Source organism: Coregonus clupeaformis, chromosome 20 (genome assembly GCF_020615455.1).
Source record: "Coregonus clupeaformis isolate EN_2021a chromosome 20, ASM2061545v1, whole genome shotgun sequence".
Taxonomy (NCBI): Eukaryota; Metazoa; Chordata; class Actinopteri; order Salmoniformes; family Salmonidae; genus Coregonus; species Coregonus clupeaformis.
In genome coordinates, this window is record NC_059211.1 from 43,104,868 (window position 1) to 43,126,689 (window position 21,822).

General features: G+C 42.0%; 2 protein-coding genes across 5 annotated transcripts; one reads left to right on the top strand and one right to left on the bottom strand.

Moving 5' to 3' along the window:
• The first annotated feature begins 3,954 nt into the window (after positions 1-3,954).
• LOC121532694 (pleckstrin homology domain-containing family B member 2) lies at positions 3,955-7,816 on the top strand. Of its 4 annotated transcripts, none has more exons than XM_041838476.1 (8): positions 3,955-4,243; positions 4,456-4,504; positions 4,770-4,922; positions 5,017-5,140; positions 5,248-5,287; positions 5,438-5,524; positions 7,220-7,337; positions 7,510-7,816. In XM_041838476.1, the coding sequence occupies exons 2-8, from the start codon at positions 4,468-4,470 to the stop codon at positions 7,653-7,655; spliced, it is 705 nt and encodes a 234-aa protein (XP_041694410.1). In that variant the 5' UTR covers positions 3,955-4,243; positions 4,456-4,467; the 3' UTR covers positions 7,656-7,816. The 4 variants fall into 4 exon arrangements, with proteins under 4 accessions (XP_041694410.1, XP_041694409.1, XP_041694412.1 ...); XM_041838475.1 differs by having other exon boundaries at positions 3,955-4,239; XM_041838478.1 differs by having other exon boundaries at positions 3,955-4,239; positions 5,038-5,140.
• A 3,547-nt stretch (positions 7,817-11,363) lies between these two features.
• On the bottom strand, positions 11,364-21,795 carry LOC121533445 (vacuolar protein sorting-associated protein 4B-like). Its single transcript, XM_041839387.2, has 11 exons — positions 21,404-21,795; positions 20,840-20,951; positions 19,463-19,613; positions 15,086-15,147; positions 14,801-14,920; positions 14,465-14,621; positions 14,158-14,306; positions 13,828-13,909; positions 13,423-13,642; positions 13,110-13,250; positions 11,364-12,770 (listed from the first exon to the last, which is right to left on the bottom strand). Exons 1-11 carry the CDS (start codon positions 21,419-21,421, stop codon positions 12,669-12,671), a joined length of 1,314 nt encoding a protein of 437 aa, XP_041695321.1. The 5' UTR covers positions 21,422-21,795; the 3' UTR covers positions 11,364-12,668.
• Positions 21,796-21,822: the final 27 nt, after the last annotated feature.

Sequence of the window (21,822 nt, forward strand, 5' to 3'; positions counted from 1 at the left end):
TTAATTATTCATGACGTCCTCAATTTTCATTGGTTTAAAAGACACAGGTTTGAATATGTTATTCTGGTTGGATAACTTTAAGGTGTGGCTCCTTCATATTTTAAAACGCTTCAAAAAGTAAAGAATATACACACATTATTATTGTAACATTACGAATAACTACTACTATGACTATTTGTTTTAGAAAAATGTACTTTTGCTTTTCACAAGCTCAGAAATAACGCCATTAGGTCGCATAGGCAGAGTTCCTGTACATTTTGTAAATATTTAATAACTTGTTAGCGTTTTTTTGTGAAATGTTTTAAACAACTTTTTGATCACATAAATATGGTGGTCTTCAATGTCAAAGTTACAAGACTTTCCCATGTCCGCAGTTACTTTGAAAACGATGACACGGATGAAAATGTATTGGGCTACTTTTATGTTGCACCGCGGCCGCCATGGCATTTCTCTTAAAAATATATACAGTACCAGTCAAAAGTGTGGACACACCTACTCATTCAAGGGTTTTAATTTATTTTTACTATTTTCTACATTGTAGAATAATAGTGAAGACATCAAAACTATGAAATATCACATATGGAATCATGTAGTAACCAAAAAAGTGTTAAACAAATCAAAATATATTTTATATTTGAGATTCTTCAAATAGCCAACATTTGACTTTATGACAGCTTTGCACACTCTTGGCATTCTTTCAACCAGCTTCACCTGGAAGGCTTTTCCAACAGTCTTGAAGGAGTTCCCACATATGCTGAGCTTGTTGGCTGCTTTTCCTTTACTCTGCCATCCAACTCATCCCAAACCATCTCAATTGGGTTGAGGTAGGGGGATTGTGGGGGCCAGGTCATCTGATGCAGCACTCCATCGCTCTCCTTCTTGGTAAAATAGCCCTTACATAGCCTGGAGGTGTGTTGGGTCATTGTCCTGTTGAAAAACAAATGATAGTCCCACTAAACCCAAACCAGATGGGATGGCGTATCGCTGCAGAATGCTGTGGTAGCCCTGCTGGTTAAATGTGCTTGAATTCTAAATAAATGACAGACAATGTCACCAGCAAAGCACCATAACATCACCTCCTCCATGCTTTACGGTGGGAACTACACATGCGGAGATCATCCGTTCACCCATACCGCGTCTCACAAAGAAACGGCAGTTGGAACCAAAAATCTCCAATTTGGACTCTAGACCAAAGGACACATTTCCACTGGTCTAATGTCCATTGCTCGTGTTTCTTGGCCCAAGCAAGTCTCTTCTTCTTATTGGTGTCCTTTAATAGTGGTTTCTTTGCAGCAATTCGACCATGAAGGCCTGATTCACACAGTCCCCTCTGAACAGTTGAAGTTGAGATGTATATAATATGTATAATACAATATGCCATTTAGCAGACGCTTTTATCCAAAGCGACCTACAGTCATGTGTGCATATATTTTTAAGTATGGGTGGTCCCGGGGATCGAACCCACTACCCTGGCGTTACAAGCGCCATGCTCTACCAATTGAGCTACAGAGGACCACATCTGTGACTTGAACTCTGTGAAGCATTTATTTGGGCTGCAATTTCGGAGGCTGGTAACTCTAATGAACTTATCCTCTGCAGCAGAGGTAACTCTGGGTCTTCCATTCCCGTGGTGGTCCTCATGAGAGCCAGTTTCATCATAGCGCTTGATGGTTTTTGTGACTGCACTTGAAGAAACTTTAAAAGTTATTGAAATGTTCCGTATTGACTGACCTTCATGTCTTAAAGTAATGATGGACTGTCGTTTGATGGACTGTCGTTTCTCTTTGCTTATTTGAGCTGTTCTTGCCATAATATGGACTTGGTCTTTTACCAAATAGGGCTATCTTCCCCCCCCTTTGTCACAACACAAAAAATGTACAGGAGCTCTCTGCCTATGCGACCTAACAGCATTATTTCTGAGCTTGTGAAAAGCAAAAGTCAGTATGGCTTGAGTGGAGGGCGCATCGATTGTACAGTACAGCCAGGGCGCATCGATTGTACAGTACAAGCCAGGGGCTCTTCATCAGGAATCATCACTTTGTCTGACGTTCCCAGTTCTTCCATAGTAGCCACTCCTTTGTAGTTAGCTGATCCCCCATGGCCGACAGCGTAGCACCCACCTGGGTGATTCTTCGGCTGAGGTAAAGCACCAGCCAGATAATCAACCACACAACAGCAGTGGTCAGGAACAGTCCCTCTGCCTCTCTGATACCGCAGTCTCCACCTTCCAACTGGCAGGTGAAACAAAAAAGCCTGAGGGGTCCCCATGTTGAGGATCAGCGTGGCAAATGTGTTGTTGCCTACCCTCACCACCTGGGAGCGGCCCGTCAGGAAATCCAGGATCCAGTTGCAGAGGGAGGTGTTTAGTCCCAGGGTCCATAGCTTAGTGATGAGCTTTGTGGGCAATATGGTGTTGACCGCTGAGCTGTAGTCAATGAACAACTCTCTTGGTAGATAGTGTGGTCTACAGCTTATCATGAGGTACTACCTCAGGTGAGCAATACCTCGAGACTACCTTAATATTAGACATCACGCACCAGCTGTTATTGACAAATAGACACACACCCCCACCCCTCGTCTTACCGGATGTAGCTGTTTTGCCATGCTGATGCACGGAAAACCCAGCCAACTGTATATTATCCATGTCGTCGTTCAGCCACGATTCTGTGAAACATAAGATATTACAGTTTTGAATGTCCCGTTGGTAGGATAGTCTCGAACGGAGCCCATCCAGTTTATTCTCCAGTGATTGCACGTTGGCCAATAGAATGGATGGTAGAGGCGGGTTACCCATTCGCTGACGAATTCTCAAAAGGCACCCTGATCTGCGCCCCCTGTATTTCCATATTTTCTTTATGCGAATGACGGGGATTTGGGCCTTGGCCTGGCGCAACATTATATCCTTCGCGTCAGACTCATTAAAAAATATATATTTGTCCAGTTCGAGGTGAGTAATCTCTGTTCTGATATCCAGAAGCTCTTTTCGGTCATAAGAAACGGTAGCATCAACATTATGTACAAAATAAGTTACAAACAATGCGAAAAAACACACAAAATAGCACAATTTGGTTAGAAGTCCGTAAAATGACGCCATTCTTCATTTGCATTCAGGGTTGCCAGGTTTAACCAACAATGACCACCCAAATGACCACCCAATGACCACCCAAAACAAGCCCAAAATGCCTGAAAACTAGCCCACATTTTTTTTCCTACAGCAAGAGAGGAGTTGGCACATTTATACAATAAAACGTTTTTTCATTATGTTATCGAGCCAATTAAGAAGGAATATCTACGTAGCTTGTAACGGCGTTAAAAGCTAAATTCGGTTTTCATCAAAATAATAATTATTGCGAACTATGACATGACGTAATAAATTAATTTCAATATGTCGCAAGTGAGAAGATAATTTGCCCTTATTAAACTTGCCAGATCATTTTCCATCAATGTATGTCAATTTAACTCGGTTGACTGCTATGATTAAGCAATAAGGCATGAGGGGATATGGTATATGGCCAATATACCATGGCTAAGGGCTGTTCTTATGCATTACACAACTTTCAGCCAATCAGCATTCAGGGCTGAACCCGTTTATAATTAAAATCCCTTTTGCGCATGTGTATAGCTAAAGATAAATCTGACAGGAGAGTTTGAGTGTGGAATGTTGGACAGAGGATCTCGAAATATCTGAGCAAGAAACACTTTGATGAACTTAAAAAATGGAATGTTAGGCTATTCTCTGGCAATTGTTCCCTTATTTCCACTATGTTCATAACAGATTTAAGGTTTGGGAACAGACAACTGTATTGAAATCAAATGTTTAATCGATGAGAAAATTTGCAGAATGTCTACCAAAATCCATCTCGTTCCATCTTCTCCCACTGCCACGCTTTTGAGTAAAACTACAATTCCCAGCATTCTAATTAAGGACCAGCCAACTGTTATTGATTATGCCAACCACCAGATACAAACCACAGAATAATGATTAAATTGATTACGTCATTCAAAACAAGGCAGTTAGCTAACGTTTATCGTCTCAGGGCTTTGAAGACAGCATTCCACAATAGGTATTTTAGATACAGGTATGGAATGTGTAGTCATATTATCATCTCCAGCAATATTGTCAGCATAAGCTTCAAAGTAACGTTATAGTTTTACCAAAGGGCCAAATGTCAATGTAAATAGATTCGATCAGCTAGCTAGGTACAGTAGTTAGCATACCCGGCGCTGTAAACAATGAGTGTAGGTAAGTATAGTTAATTTCCTCTCTGGTGTAGGCTGTGCGTGTTATGATCATAGATATAGAACTGATATATTGTCTATGGTTATGATGGTTTAAATCAGCTAGCTAATTAGATAGGAATCAGTGATGGTTTAGGAAGGTCCTTGTAGCTAAATGGATTTTGCTATATCCAGTAAGCATTGTTTGTTTCAAAATTTTTATATTTTTATTTTCAGAGTGACCTAAGAATGTCGATTGTGAAAAGTGGCTTCCTTCATCGGCAGAGTAAGTGGAGCTGTATAGCACACAAATGTCACAAACCTGTTAACCATGCATCATGCTTGTCATGTTTCCAACTACCAATGTGACAGGTACTAGGCGTGGTCAAGAATAAGTCTGATTTCTGTAGTTGAATGTTTATTCCTGACACTTTTCACGGAATTTCCTCTTGGAGGTTTTCCATACCACCATGGTCTCATTGCTCTTTGACTTTGGGGCTTAGACCTGTGTTTGCACAAAGTGATACAATATTTTAATAAAATTGATACAGGCACTATTCTGCGGCGGTGGAAGAGAAACTGGTTTGACCTGTGGTCTGATGGGTGGCTGGTTTTCTATGATGACGAGCACCGGCGAGATATGGAGGATGAGATTCACATGAGAATGGATTGCATAAACATTCGTAGTGCAACTGCATGTCAAGGTACTTGACTACATCTGTTATACTTTTCTATCCTATCTTCTCAACTTGCCATAGGATAGTTTATCCGCACCAACCCATCAATCACCTGTTCCAGCCAACTTTTCACTGTCCATAGATCTGAACCCACCAGAGGGCAGGAGTCGAAATGCCCTGGTCCAGATAGTCTGCATAGACGGACGGGTCATCAGCATTTGTGGAGACAGTGCAGATTATTCTTTGTAAGACAGCTCTAGCATTGTAATCAATATGACTGTGATTAGTTGTGTCTATATGGGATAGCCTGCTGATAAGTCATGTCAATTTTGTTTTCTCATTGTTGTTTCAGGGCATGGACCATGGCTCTCCAGGATGCCAGAATCAGCTCTGTGAGTTTCTACTGGTCTGCCAAGACCCTCTGCCTTCATATCCTAGTCTTCTTATGGACAGTATTGTAGCTCAGGTCTTAATTGATTAGTTTAATTGTTTTTATTCACATTCAAAACATTCCATGGAGATAACCTTGATCTATATTTTAGGTGGTTGCTCTGCCTCACATTGGCTTTGCGCAGCAGATTGTTGCTTCTGCCCCTTCTCCGTATTCTGAATATGGTCCTCCACCCCCGGTAAGTACATGTGAGCCTGCTGCATAGCCTTTACATTTGTGAATATACTTTGAGCAGTCAGTGTGTCAGTGTCTTTTGCGCTTTCACTTGGAATTCTGTCTTGACATTTACACTGAACAAAAATATAAACGCAACATGCAACAATTTCGAGTTAAAGTTAATTTAAGGAAATCTATGGATTTCACATGACTGGAAATACAGATATGCATCTGTTGGTCACAGATACCATTTAAAAAAAAGAAGGTAGGGCCGTGGATCAGAGGGCGTGGATCAGAAAACCAGTCAGTATCTGGTGTGATCACCATTTGCCTCATGCATGCAACACATCTCCTTAGCATAAAGTTGATTGGCCTGTGGAATGTTGTCCCACTCCTCTTCAATGGCTGTGCGAAGTTGCAGGATATTGGCAGGAACTACAACACGCTGTCGTACACGTCGATCCAGAACATCCCAAACATGCTCAATGGATGACATGTCTGGTGAGTGTATAAAGGCCATGGAAGAACTGGGCCATTTTCAGCTTCCAGGAATTGTATACAGATCCTTGCGACATGGGGCCATGCATTATGCTGAAACATGAGGTGATGGCGGCGGATGAAAGGCACGACAATGGGCCTCAGGATCTCATCACGGTATCTCTGTGCATTCAAATTGCCATTGATAAAATTAAATTGTGTTCATTGCTCGTAGCTTATGCCTGCCCATACTATAACCCCACCGACACCATGGGGCACTCTGTTCACGACGTTTACATCAGCAAACCGCTCGCCCACACGACGCCATAGTCTGCCATCTTCCCGGTACAATGGAAACCGGGATTCATCCGTGAAGAGCACACTTCTCCAGCGTGCCAGTGGCCAATCGACGGTGAGCATTTGCCCACTGAAGTCGGTTACTACGCCAAACTGCAGTCAGGTCAAGACCCTGGTGAGGACAACGAGCACGCAGATGAGCTTTCCTGAGACAGTTTCTGATAGTTTGTGCAGAAATTCTTCAGTTGTGCAAACCCACAGTTTGGTCGCAGACGATCCCGCAGGTGAAGAAGCTGGATGTGGAGGTCCTGGGGTGGCGTGGTTACACGTTGTAGGCAGTTGGACGTACTGCCAAATTCTCTAAAATGACAGAGGCGGCTTATGCTAGAGAAATTAACATTCAATGTTCTGGTGGACATTCCTGCAGTCAGCAGGCCAATTGCATGCTTCGTTAACATCTGTGGCGTTGTGTGACAAAACTGCACATTTTAGAGTGGCCTTTTATTGTCCCCAGCACAAGGTGCACCTGTGTAATGATCATGCTGTTTAATCAGCTTCTTGATATGCCACAACTGTCAGGTGGATGGATTATCTTGGCAAATGAGAAATGCTCACTAACAAGGATGTAAACACATTTCTGCACAAAAATAGAGTAAAATAATAATTTTGTGCAAATGGAAAATTTCTGGGTTATTTTATTTCTGCTCATGAAACACTTTACATGATGCGTTTCATATTTTTGTTCAGTGTACTTACTTTGATTTAGTGAAACCAATATAAATTCTTAGTTTATAATACATCTATATAACATGGTGTTTATGTTATATATTGTGTTTTAGGATACATGTTACAATACGGCTTGCATCAGCTTTCTAGATACCAGGGCAGTAGTAGTGGTGGTGGTCTCCCATAGTGACACAAGCCATTTCTGCCTTTCCAACAGGTTTATGTCCCGGATGCTTATGGAGTCTATGCCCCAGCTCCTCCTTCCCATGGCACACAGATCATTTATTCAGCTGATGGGCAGCCTTATGCGGTTGCATACCCCTATCAGTACCAAGGTACGCACAGGGTGAATGCCCACTTTTAAGTCTGCATGCTCCTGAAGGAATACCAAAGGTTACATTTGATAATTACATTGAATTAAAAAAATATATATTATTTTAATGGATGTAATCATTAGCAGTTTTCACCATTCTAACTGTAGTTCATGTTTCCCACCATGGTTTGTAGGAGCATATCCTATGAGGGATCCCCAAGGGAAGAACCAGGTTATTGTTCACGAGCGTCAACGTGATGATGGAGAAGGCGTGGCTCTCGGCATGCTCGCTGGAGCTATGACTGGATTGGCTCTTGGTTCTCTCTTCTCTGTCTTCTAATGTCTTCATAGGAACAGTTTACAATGTAACTGACATGCACCATTCCCACATTTTGGCAGCACTGCAACTGCATTTCTGCCATGTGACAGAGATGGAGGAGTTAAATGTACAGTGAGGGGAAAAAACTATTTGATCCCCTGCTGATTTTGTACATTTGCCCACTGACAAATAAATGATCAGTCTATAATTTTAATGGTAGGTTTTTTTAACAGTGAGAGACAGAATAACAACAAAAAAATCCAGAAAAACGCATGTCAAAAATGTTATAAATTGATTTGCATTTTAATGAGGGAAATAAGTATTTGACCCCTCTGCAAAACATGACTTAGTACTTGGTGGCAAAACCGTTGTTGGCAATCACAGAGGTCAGACGTTTCTTGTAGTTGGCCACCAGGTTTGCACACATCTCAGGAGGGATTTTGTCCCACTCCTCTTTGCAGATCTTCTCCAAGTCATTAAGGTTTCGAGGCTGACGTTTGGCAACTCAAACCTTCAGCTCCCTCCACAGATTTTCTATGGGATTAAGGTCTGGAGACTGGCTAGGCCACTCCAGGACCTTAATGTGCTTCTTCTTGAGCCACTCCTTTGTTGCCTTGGCCGTGTGTTTTGGGTAATTGTCATGCTGGAATACCCATCCACAACCCATTTTCAATGCCCTGGCTGAGGGAAGGAGGTTCTCACCCAAGATCTGATGGTACATGGCCCTGTCCATCATCCCTTTGATGCGGTGAAGTTGTCCTGTCCCCTTAGCAGAAAAAAAACACCCCCAAAGCATAATGTTTCCACCTCCATGTTTGATGGTGGGGATGGTGTTCTTGGGGTCATAGGCAGCATTCCCCCTCCTCCAAACACGGTGAGTTGAGTTGATGCCAAAGAGCTCCATTTTGGTCTCATCTGACCACAACACTTTCACCCAGTTCTCCTCTGAATCATTCAGATGTTCATTGGCAAACTTCAGACGGGCATGTATATGTGCTTTCTTGAGCAGGGGGACCTTGCGGGCGCTGCAGGATTTCAGTCCTTCACGGCGTAGTGTGTTACCAATTGTTTTCTTGGTGACTATGGTCCCAGCTGCCTTGAGATCATTGACAAGATCCTCCTGTGTAGTTCAGGGCTGATTCCTCACCGTTCTCATGATCATTGCAACTCCACGAGGTGAGATCTTGCATGGAGCCCCAGGCTGAGGGAGACAGTTATTTTGTGTTTCTTCCATTTGCGAATAATCGCACCAACTGTTGTCACCTTCTCACCAAGCTGCTTGGCGATGGTTTTGTAGCCCATTCCAGCCTTGTGTAGGTCTACCATCTTGTCCCTGACATCCTTGGAGAGCTCTTTGGTCTTGGCCATGGTGGAGAGTTTGGAATCTGATTGATTGATTGCTTCTGTGGACAGATGTCTTTTATACAGGTAACAAGCTGAGATTAGGAGCACTCCCTTTAAGAGTGTGCTCCTAATCTCAGCTCGTTACCTGTATAAAAGACACCTGGGATCCTGAAATCTTTCTGATTGAGAGGGGGTCAACTACTTATTTCCCTCATTAAAATGCAAATCAATTTATAATATTTTTGACATGCGTTTTTCTGGATTTTTTGGTTGTTATTCTGTCTCTCACTGTTCAAATAAACCTACCATTAAAATTATAGACTGATCATTTCTTTGTCAGTGGGCAAACGTACAAAATCAGAAGTGGATCAAATACTTTTTTCCCTCATTGTATGTGATGGTTGGGCTATGTTCACCTATGAGGCGTGATTGTGATGTGCCTGTAAATTACTCCTTTTGTGTCCTTATCAAAGCTTTTGATGTATATTAACGCTCTAGCACTTTCTATTAGGCACGGTAGCTATTATGCAGCTTACCTCTCCCTTTTGTTTGAAGAAACACAAATTATAATGTGAAATTCTAACGCACATTTGAAGAGAGAAGGTTTTGATATATTTAGACTTATTTGATCCTTTTCAGGTCTAGCAAATGTAAAGTCTTCTAACTGATGCCCCATATAGTAGAGTGGTCAGTAAGAGTGGGAATAGAGTTTGATTAGTGGAACATGCCTGAGCTTGTAAAAAATAATCATGTTTTGTTCCCTTTCTAAGCATTGTGCATCCTGATTCTTCAACTTACACCTCTGTCTTAAATCCAATGTGCTTTTGAGGGATTTCACTCATTTTTCATCTACTTTGCCTTTGTGTTTTTACTTGCCTTCATCTGTTGTTACTTGGTTATTGTCATTCCTTGAACATGGTAGGATATTGGATATATTTGGAAGTGAATATGGGGTTTGTTTTCTTTACTACAGTCATTATTGCTTGGTTTTCCTATAACTCCATTGTCAGCTGTTGAACCATGTATTTTATTTTCAGGAGATGCATGCGTAAATTAGGGTATGCACAAACATCAGGTTCATCTTAAGTTTAAAAGCTGCTACGACAGAGAACTGAATGGTACTCCTTGACATTTCAATTGTTTTGACTTCACTCCTAAAATTATTTTTAAATATGTTACTGATATTTATGGATATTTATTGACTCATTACATTATGTGCTCTTTGGTTAAGTGGATATGTTAAATTGAGTGGCCTCATTGTTATTTGTCACTGAAAACATCAGAGAGACTGGTTTCTCACCTTTTTAACCTTTTATATTCCATTTCAAAGTCTTAACTCCGTTACACCACTTTGTATAGACATTTGGAATACTAGATTATGTTTCCTCTTTTGACATGAACATTGTATACAGTAATTGATATCAGATTATATTTATTTGATATCAAATTAAGTAAAGAGCTTTATGGGGCAAACTGCTTTCATGTAATCACAATATCATTATACCTTACATTTCAAATGGAAAACATTTTGTTATGCAGAATAAATTAGTTTATTGCTCTTTAGCAATGTATGACATTTTAACAATTTATTTAAATCCACATGAATTCACTTTGGAAACTATTTGTAAAACCTAGCAACTTCTGAGTTCCACCTTGGCTCGAGGTGAGCCACTTGTTGTCACATGGTGTTTGAAAAACATAACTTTTAACCATGATATGCTCTTAACACAGTCCAGAGCAAATTAGTAATAGTGCCTAGTTAGTATGAAATGTAGACTACTTCATACACACATTCCATAGATTATTTACACATTTTGGCATGACAGTCCCTTATGTGTTGGGTCTATGGACAAACCGCTTGTCTCAACACCATTCCCTGGTATTTCACACCACTGTTAATATCAGAATATTACTCTATTATGCATTGTGGTCACATCCCAGTGTCTTGTGAATGACACGCTATATCAGGGGTGTCAAATTCATTTTGCCCCGGGGGCCACATTCGGTCTTCAATGAGGTACAGAGGGCCGCATTGAAAAGTGGTTGTATTTCCTTGCCATCAAAATTTGCAAAAAATAGTCCTCTTTCAATAACTTGGAATTTGCGATGCTCCCTGACTGTCTAGCTTTCATTTAGGTGATTATTAGCGAGCTGGACACAGTCAAGAAACTGTATGAATGTAGGTCCATTATAATTTCTACAGTTTCAACTTCAGTCATTTAAAGTAGATTGAGTTAGTTTCCCCCTTTTTACATATTTTTTCTCAAACCACCCACGGGCCAGATTGGACCCCCTCTATATGTTAGATTAGAATTGCAGTTGGATATATGTATATATTGAAATATACATCCATCCAAAGATGAGTAAAGTAAAACCAAACAGTCATTTCATTAAGTCATATTTTTATTTACATATATGCTCAAGATTAGAACACAACAAACTGGATACATCTGGAAAATCCCAGAAAATAAACCTGAATACATATTTCTAGGAAACCCCACAGCCATAGATGTTAACAGTATTTTCAAAAGAAAACATAATGACCGTTCTTCTTTTAAAAGACAAACACCTCCCTTCTCAGCATTGTTCAACGCTATATTCACCTCAGTGACCAGACAATATTTGTGAACAGCTCAAATGAGAGAATGAAAGACTATACTGTACATTGAGATTTGTATATATATTTTTTTTTTCAAAAGAAAAGTTATAGAAATACAGCTGTATACAATCACAACCAAGTAAGTAACTGTCTGAATATGTGTCTCTTTCATAGGGTGTCTGAAGTTTCATTGGCTTTAGTGGTAAGTGAGAGGATATACATTGATTCTCCTTCAAGGCACAACTTATACAAAACATTTGAAGTGAGCAAAGATGTGGGAAGTACAATTGAAGGGGTACAGGTAAAAAATGACCAAACATTATTGCTTACTCAATTACTGATTTATCTTCCAGATCAATCATTGGGTTTTATTTCATTATAACATACCCCCACCCACCCCAAAGTACTTTTACTTGCTTTTGACCAGCAAGGCACTCAGACTAACGTCTTCTTTCAAAAACAGCCTACAGCCAAACAATATGAATATAGTACAAAAAACAGATGAAAGGAAGTTGTAATCAAATTAAAGTTGCTGATAGTTAATCATGATATGGTCCGCTTCAATGAGTGCTACTCCACCAACACAGAGTAAACATTACAGACTTAGCCCTTCTTGGATAGAACATGAATAAATAAATAAAAACTTGGGTAAACTAACTAGGTCCTAACACCATCCAGTACAACAAAACCTGCAATCCTCATCTATCTTGTCAAACCATAGATTCACTTCAAGGAGTAAAGGCCTTTTGGAGGAGTTGCTGTAATGCACCATGACATGCATTGTTTGTTTGATGCAATCAAGGCCAAAACAGACACTTTAGTGTTTTAAAGCATAAATTATAAATACATTGCTTGAATCCATATTCTTTGAGACCATCTTAAACATTAATCAACCTTATGTCTTTGTAAAAAAAAGAAGAAAAAGTAATATACTATGGGTATGTATTGACAACTAACAGAATAAGCAAACAAATAAACATACATGAAGCCTCTTTGCAACTTGGAGAGAAAGTAGTAAATTCAGGCCTGAGTGGAACCAGTGGAGGAAAAGGATAAGAGAAAGGAAAGTTGTGTTTGCATTATTTGCAGTGTTAGCCTTCCTGACCAAAGTCCTCTGTGAACTTCTTGAGCTTGTCCAAGTCCTGCTCGTTCACGGTTGGCTTGGTGTTGTGCAGTGACCTCAGCATATCAGCCTGTAAACAGCACATCACAAGGGTCAATTAGTAGGCCGGGATGATACCAGTATCTCACACTTTTCCATGGCAGAAATGCAAACGCGAAGCAGACCAAGCAATCTTTGTTTGGACTTTAAAAACCTGCTGTATGTAAAATATAGTGTGATATAGCTTGGAAAATAACTAAATGTGACTCTGGATGACAACATAATGATGTTTGTTCCCAACATTAGGGCTGTTTCCCCCCCAAAAGTTAAATCCACTTCACGATACAGGTACCGTCCCGGCCCTATCAGTTAGCATCACATACTTGTTTCCTCATGTTCAAAACCAAAATGTTTTTGGGATTCTTCTCACCATGCAAACAATAGGCTCCATGAGTTTCTCTCCATTAACATCCATCCAGGTCATCTCTATGGCGTCTGGATCTCCTGGTGAGCATGGGGTCAGGAGGTCGTCTACCACGAGGTTGGGATGGTTCCATGACGATCCTTGGACCTGGGTGTTTGCAGGAGAAGACATGGACAGAAATTGATGTGATTACTGATGTTTCATTGACAGAGCATTCAGAGGACTCAATGCTTCCTTCACAACTATCAGATGATGAAAAGGAAATCAATTAAGATTCGCTGCACCTAGGTGAGCCCTGTCTCTGTTGAATGTCACGTACCCGCTTGAAGTGAGTGGCCGACTGCACTTTCCTGACTGGCTGCATGAGGGCGTCCCTTACGATGACGCTGATGTCAGCTCCAGAGTAGCCATTTGTCTTCTTACCCAGGATCACATAGTCTGATTCAATTAGCTCACTGGGGGTGGAGCCTAGATGCAGCTTGAACATGAAGGAGCGGGCATGCTCCTCAGGCAGAGGGATGTAGATCCGCTTCTCAAACCTGAGGCACAGAAACATGGGAATGACATATGGTGATGCAGCAAGGGACAGGAGGGAATCTCATTCTTTATTTCTAATCTTTAACAATTTGTCTAATAAGAGTCAATGGGTCAAAAAATGGTGAATAATACATCTTTACAATAAGATAAAGGACTTGAGACCATCAGAATATAAATATACACTGACCTTCTCCTAATAGCAGAGTCCAATGTCCAGGGGATGTTTGTGGCTCCTAGAACCAGGACTCCATCATTGTCATTTCCAACACCTGGGAGAAGAGAGAAAAAACGCTTTAAATAGACAGCTGATCCAGTCAACTGGAAAGCCAAAATCTAGGCCAAAAATTGTAGTTTAGTTTGTTTGGTGATACCGTACAAACAAAAAGGTTCAGTGCTAAACGACACAGTGGACAAAGCAGTTGTGTCAATACTCAAGGTACGAGGTAAACAGGATCTGAGGCCAGGCTTTGCGTAAACTGTACAGTCTGTCAGCCCAGTGGCATGCTCGCTCGCTCACCCTGCATCTGGACCAGGAACTCAGTCTTGATGCGGCGGGCTGCTTCACTCTCGTTCTCACTCCTGGAGCCACACAGAGAGTCTATCTCATCGATGAAGATGATGGAGGGCTTGTTCTCCCTGGCCAGGCTGAACAGATTCTTCACCAACCTGAAGACAGAAAGAGTGGTGGAGAGTGAATATGAGACCAATGGATGATGTGGGGGAAGAATACAGAGGAGGATAGAGAAGGGTACGTATGAGCAATATCCTTTCAAATATTATTTTGATTTGATTGCATAGCCCACCCTCTTTGCACCATCACTCACTTTTCACTTTCCCCCAGCCACTTGGACACCAGGTCAGAGGAGGAGATAGAGAAGAAGGTGGAGTTGTTGGCTTCTGTGGCCACAGCCTTGGCCAGGTAAGACTTTCCTGTACCAGGAGGACCAAAGAGCAAGATCCCTCTCCATGGAGTCCGCTTTCCTGGACACCAAAGACAAACATACTTATGTATTCTTTAATTACATGGCTTATCCTGTGACTTATATAGTTAATACTATTCAAGACTAAAACTATTTACTCTTCAGATGCATTGCTGTAAGTCACAATACATGCGCTATTATCTAGAATGTTATGTGTTGCTTGAATTCTATAATCCATACCTGTGAAGAGGTGAGGGAATTTGATGGGCAAGATGACAGCTTCTTTAAGGGCCTCTTTTGCACCCTCAAGCCCAGCTACGTCATTCCACTTGATGTTTGGCTTTTCCATGACGATGGCACCTGTAAGATAGATAGTAGATAGATAGAAGTGGGTGAAATGTAGTACGGCTTATATCAATTTTTTTCATACAAATCAAATGCAGATTCAGTGTCACAAGGCTGCATCAAAGCTTTGTATGAGCCACACCAAAAATGCTGAAAAGGGTATTTGATGCTATAACTCACCAGAGAGTTGATTTTGGAACTTCTTTTTCTCTTGGTCACCTTCACCTTCATCACTCTCATTCCTGCAAGAGAAAAAGCAAAGTCGTTTTGACCTCACTGTACTGATAAGGAGGCCCACCTTAGGCCACACAAAAAGTATAAACACAGTCCAAAAGACTCAAGAATCAGAACCGAATGAAGGATTGGTGAGGATTATAACACATCTCAGGATTCATTATGCTCCCTTAGGGCTGTTGCAGTGACCGTATTACCGCCACACTGGCAGTCATGAGTCATGACCACAGTAAAATTCCACGTGACCGTTGAGTTACTGTAATCTCCTTTTATGATTCTGGTCATGCTTTGGTAGTACCCAACTCGCTAACTACACTATATATACACAAAAGTATGTGGACACCCCTTCAAATTAGTGGATTCGGCTATTTCAGCCATAGCCGTTGCTGACAGGTGTATAAAATCGAGCACACAGCCATGCAATCTCCAAAGACAAACATTGGCAGTAGAATGGCCTTACTGAAGAGCTCAGTGACTTTCAAAGTGGCACCGTCATAGGATGCCATCTTTCCAACAAGTCAGTTCGTCAAATTCCTGCCCTGCTAGAGCTGCCCCAGTCAACTGTAAGTGCTGTTATTGTGAAGTGGAAACGTCTAGGAGCAACAACGCCTCAGCCGTGAAGTGGTAGGCCACACAAGCTCACAGAACAGGACCGCCGAGTGATACTCGGTATTATGCATAGTCACTTTAACTCTACCCATATGTGCATATTACCTCAACTAGCCGGTGCCCCCGCACATTGACTCTGCACCGGTACCCCCCTGTATATAGCCTCCCTACTGTTATTTTATTTTACTTCTGCTCTTTTATTCTCAACACTTTTTTGTTGTTGTTGTTTTATTTTACTTTTTATTAAGAAATAAATGCATTGTTGGTTAAGGGCTGTAAGTAAGCATTTCACGGTAAGGTCTACTACACCTGTTGTATTCGGCGCATGTGGCAAATAAAATAAGAAGCGCGTAACGCGTAAAACTTGTCTGTCCTCGGTTGCAACACTCACTACCAAGTTCCAAACTGCCTCTGGAAGCAACGACAGCACAACAACTGTTCGTTGGGAGCTTCATGAAATGGGTTTCCATGGCCGAGCAGCCACACACAAGCCTAAGATCACCATGCGCAATGCCAAGCGTCGGCTGGAGTGGTGTAAAGCTTGCTGCCATTGGACTCTGGAGCAGTGGAAACACGTTCTCTGGAGTGATGAATCACGCTTCACCATCTGGCAGTCCGACGGACAAATCTGGGTTTGGCGGATGCCAGGAGAACGCTACCTGCCCCAATGCTTAGTGCCAACTGTAAAGTTTGGTGGAGGAGGAATAATGGTCTGGGGCTGTTTTTCATGGTTCGGGCTAGGCCCCTTAATTCTAGAACAATTCTGTGCTTCTAACTTTGTGGCAACAGATTTGGGGAATGCCCTTTCCAGTTTCAGCATGAAAATGCCCCCGTGCAGAAAGCGAGGGCCATACAGAAATGGTTTGTCGAGATCTGTGTGGAAGAACTTGACTGGCCTGCACAGAGCACTGACCTCAACCCCATTGAACACCTTTGGGATGAATAGGAACGCCGACTGCGAGCCAGGCCTAATCGCCCAACATTAGTGCCCGACCTCACTAATGCTCTTGTGGCTGAATGGAACAAGTCCCCGCAGAAATGTTCCAACATCGACTGGAAAGCCTTCCCAGAAGAGTGGAGGCTGGTATAGCAGCAAAGGGGGGACCAACTCCATATTAATGCCCATGATTTTGGAATGAGATGTTCGACAAGCAGATGTCCACATACTTCAAACAGTGGTTGATGCGTGGAGTGAAATAAGTGTTCTCTTATTTCTCAGCTGCTCATAAGAAGCACATGCTCCGCTATAAAACCGAAGTAGCCTACAAAACGAACCGGCGGGAAAGCGTGCAGCCTCCATTCACTATTCGAGTGCATACAGATGACGTCTTTTTTCACCTGCCATTGTTCCTGCCCATTCTAAATCAAAACTAATTTGACATATTAGTAAAGACAAGATTACATTGAGAATAGTCTGATGGGTCAAAATATGATAATTTCATGAGAGAACAGCTGTGCAGCCTGAGGCAAGGAACAGAGCACAAGCCTTTTTTTTTTTACTTTCTCATATCATAAATAGATGGTCGCACCATGCAGCCCATATACAGTGCATTCGGAAAGTATTCAGACCCCTTGACTTTTTCCACATTGTTACGTTACAGCCTTCTTCTAAAATGGATTTAATTAAATGTTTTCCTCATCAATCTACACACAATACCCCATAATGACAAAGCGAAAACAGGTTTTTAGAAATATTTGCAAATGTATTACAAATAAAAAACAGAAAAAACGTATTTACATAGGTATTCAGACCCTTTGATATGAGACAAGACATTGAGCTCAGGTGCATCCTGTTTCCATTGATCATCCTTGAGATGTTTCTACAACTTGATTGGATTCCACCTGTGTTCAATTCAATTGATTGGACATGATTTGGAAAGGCACACACCTGTCTATATAAGGTCCCACAGTTGACAGTGCATGTCAGAGCAAAAACCAAGCCATGAGGTCGAAGGAATTGTCTGTAGAGCTCCGAGACAGGATTGTGTTGAGGCACAGATCTGGGGAAGGGTACCAAAACATTTCTGCAGCATTGAAGGTCCCCAAGAACACAGTGGCCTCCATCTTTCTTAAATGGAAGACGTTTGGAACCACCAAGACTCTTCCTAGATCTGGCCACCCGGCCAAAATGAGCAATCGGGGGAGAAGGGCCTTTGTCAGGGAGGTGACCAAGAACCCGATGGTCACTGACAGAGCTCCAGAGTTCCTCTGTGGAGATGGGAGAACCTTCCAGAATGACAACCATCTCTGCAGTGCTCCACCAATCAGGCCTTTATGGTAGAGTGGCCAGACGGAAGCCACTCCTCAGTAAAAGGCACATGACAACCCGCTTGGAGATTGCCAAAAGACACCTATAGGACTCTCAGACCATGGGAAACAAGATTCTATGGTCTGATGAAACCAATATTGAACTCTTTGGCCTGAATGCCAAGCGTCACGTCTGGAGGAAACCTGGCACCATCCCTACGGTGAAGCATGGTGGTGGCAGCATCATGCTGTGGGGATGTTTTTCAGCGGCAGGGACTGGGAGACTAGTCAGGATTGAGTGAAAGATGAACGAAGCAAAGTACAGAGAGATCCTTGATGAAAACATGCTCCAGAGCGCTCAGGACCTCAGACTGGGGTGAAGGTTCACCTTCCAACAGGACAACGAACCTAAGCACACAGCCAAGACAACACAGGAGTGGCTTCGGGACAAGTCTCTGAATGTCTTTGAGTGGCCCAGCCAGAGCCCGGACTTGAACCCGATCGAACATCTCTAGAGAGACCTGAAAATAGCTTTGCAGCGTCGCTCCCTATCCAACCTGACAGAGCTTGAGAGGATCTACAGAGAAGAATGGGAGAAACTCCCCAAATACAGGTGTGCCAAGCTTGTAGTGTCATACCCAAGAAGACTCGAGGCTGTAATCACTGCCAAAGGTGCTTCAACAAAGTACTGAGTAAAGGGTCTGAATACTTATGTAAATTTGATATTTCCGAGGTTTTTTAAAAATACATTTTTGCTTTGTCATTATGGGGTATTGTGTGTAGATTGATGAAGAAAACAAACAATGTAATCCATTTTAGAATAAGGCTGTAATGTAACAAAATGTGGAAAAAGTCAAGGGGTCTGAATACTTTCCGAATGCACTGTATGTTTTGATTTCTAACACATTCTAAGGTTTGTATCATTCACAACTAAAGTTGTCAAATAACTCTAAATCTAGCATATAGGACCTGTTTCAAATTATCACTTTTACACTGAACATAGCCACTTCATATGCACACTCGCTCCGCAATGATAAAAATATCCTTTCTATTTTACTCAGCTAAGTTAAATTATATTCATAAAATAATGGCACGGGACTTATAAGCATTTCATGTCAGCTAAATGAACAAGCCTACAGCCTATGGCATGGAGCATAGCCAGATAACATAGGCCTACAGTAGGCTAACTCATATTCTGTTCTTCTGAAATACATTTTCTTCATATCATCATGTTTCTTTAGACCTGACTAAAATAAATAATGGATTTACTGTGATGATGTATATTACATTGATTTATTAGACCTTTTTTAAAGTAGACGTTCCAAAGGCGCTCATCAGTGGGCCTGGAGATGCTAATGGTGTTTATGTTAATTAGCGGTCAATTACCGTGAGACCGACAGTCTTTTGCATGACGATAACCAGCTGACAAAGTTTTATGACTGCCACAGCCCTATGCAGCTGACTCACCCTTTGTCATCAGACCCAGACTCTTTGACAGGCTTGGCTGGAGGAGCCTTCTCCTTCTTCTTAAGGTATTCCTTCAGCTTCTCTGCTCGGTCCAGGTACTCTGCACACTTTGCCCTGATGCTCTGCTTGGCCTTGTCTCCCTGGGCCTCATCTATAGGAAAAGGAAATGGACCACAGGTTGTCACATTATGCCCTAAGTCACCTCACACTTCAGTCATTCAACGTGAAAGTGAAACCAAACTTTTAAAGCAGTTTCTTGAAGAAATGATTTATGTTTATCCAGAGCTCCTACTGTGGACATTCCAAACTTTAAGGTCAAAGGTGCACAGTTCATTTCAGTCACACATACACTCACCGGCCAGTTTATTAGGTACACCACTCCGTTCACGAAAATGGATAGCTCCTACAGACAGCGATTCAAGTGGCCGTGGCTTTCTATATAAAGCAGGCAGGCAGGCATTGAGGCATTCGGTTACTGTTCGATTGAACGTTAGAATGGGCAAAACTAGTGACCTAAGCAACTTTGAGCGTGGTATGATCATCGGTGTTAGGCGCGCCGGATCCAGTATTTCAGAAACGACCGCCCTCCTGGGCTTTTCATGCACGACAGTGCCTTGGGTTTACCGAGATTGGTACGACAAACAAAAAACATCCAGTCAGCGGCAGTCCTGTGGGTGAAAACAGCTTGTTGATGAGAGAGGTCGAAGGAGAATGGCAAGAATTGTGCAAACTAACAGGAGGGCCACAAACAGACAAATAACGGCGCAGTACAACAGTGGTGTGCAGAACAGCATCTCGGAATTCACAACTCGTTGATCCTTGTCACGGATGGGCTATTGCAGCACAGCGACCACACCGGGTTCCACTCCTATCAGCTAAAAACAAGAAGAAGCGGCTCCAGTGTGCACCTGATCACCAACACTGGACAATTGAGGAGTGGAAAAACATTGCCTGGAAAATGACAGCGCGTTCAGTTTACTTGAGTGGCCAGCGCAGTCCCCAGACCTCAACCCAATAGAGCATATTTTGGGCTGTTCGCAGCATGAATGTACCCATCTAGTACCGGGTCGGATCCCCCTTTGCCTCCAGAACAGCCTGAATTCTCCGGGGCATTCAACAAGGTGTCAGAAACGTTCCACAGGGATGTTGGTCTATGCTGACGCGAAGTCCAATCTGCAACAACTGCGTGATGCCGTCGCGTCAGCATGGACCAACATAATTGTGGAACGTTTCGACACCTTGTGAGTGTATATTAGCAAATGAAAGTGAATAAAAAAACAATGTATGCGGATGTTCTGTGTTTGCAGTATATTTTTCAAATGATGACTTGGAAACAGTAGTAAACAGCAAGTGGAACTGAGATATATGACAACTCACACTTCACAACATGAAGGAAGTACTGAATAGAATGCTGGTACAACCGGAGAGCTTCCTCATAGTTTTTTGCTTTGTCCTCCTCTGCAGCCTTGCTTGCAAGATCTATTGCTTTCTGTAACACAATGCATGGGCGATGTTATAGAAGAGCCATAACAAAAGAAGGAAGGGCATTAGCATGACATCATGATCTTGTTCTGACAGTTATCAACATTGTCATTTGGTGTACCTTATTTTAGAAACGTATATTAAAATGCCATTAGTAAATAATAAAACAAAATCTCTCTCTCTCTCTCACTCACTCACACACACACACACACACACACACACACACACACACACACACACACACACACACACACACACACACACACACACTTAGTTGATGCGAATTCATTAAATTATTTGTCCGGGTTAAGAGTCATATTTGCTAGACAAATGTAAGTAATCAAGCTATCCGAAACCACAGTAGACTTCAATACAGTGTTAGCTAGCAAGCCTAGCTAGCTAGCTGACGTTAGCTAGCTAATTTCGTTTGTTGTTGTCCCTGGCTGGACACTCACTCACCTGTAAATTATTAGCCATGGTTGCTGGATACGTACGATGGTCAAAATAACACACCGTAAAACTTCGCTCTAGTCTCAATAGATCAACGTGTAATAGCTATAATACGACGTTATTAGCTCTGGTTAGTATTCTGTTGTCATTTTGGTGAGTTCTTCAATTGTTCGGACTCTCTTCCGCATCAAGATGTCGAGTGTCACTTCCGCCTATGGATGTACACGAGACAGCAACACAAAAAGAGACAAGTAAAGCTTTTTCTGACCCTTTACTGTCAATTTCATGCGGTCAATTTCACAGCCTATTCTTATATGTACTCTAATTAACAAACCATAACATGTATGTCCATTGCATATGCTCGAAATAAGGTTACCAAGAAGATCAGACAGATTTGCAAGGATTCCGTTTCTTGGTGAGTACAGTGA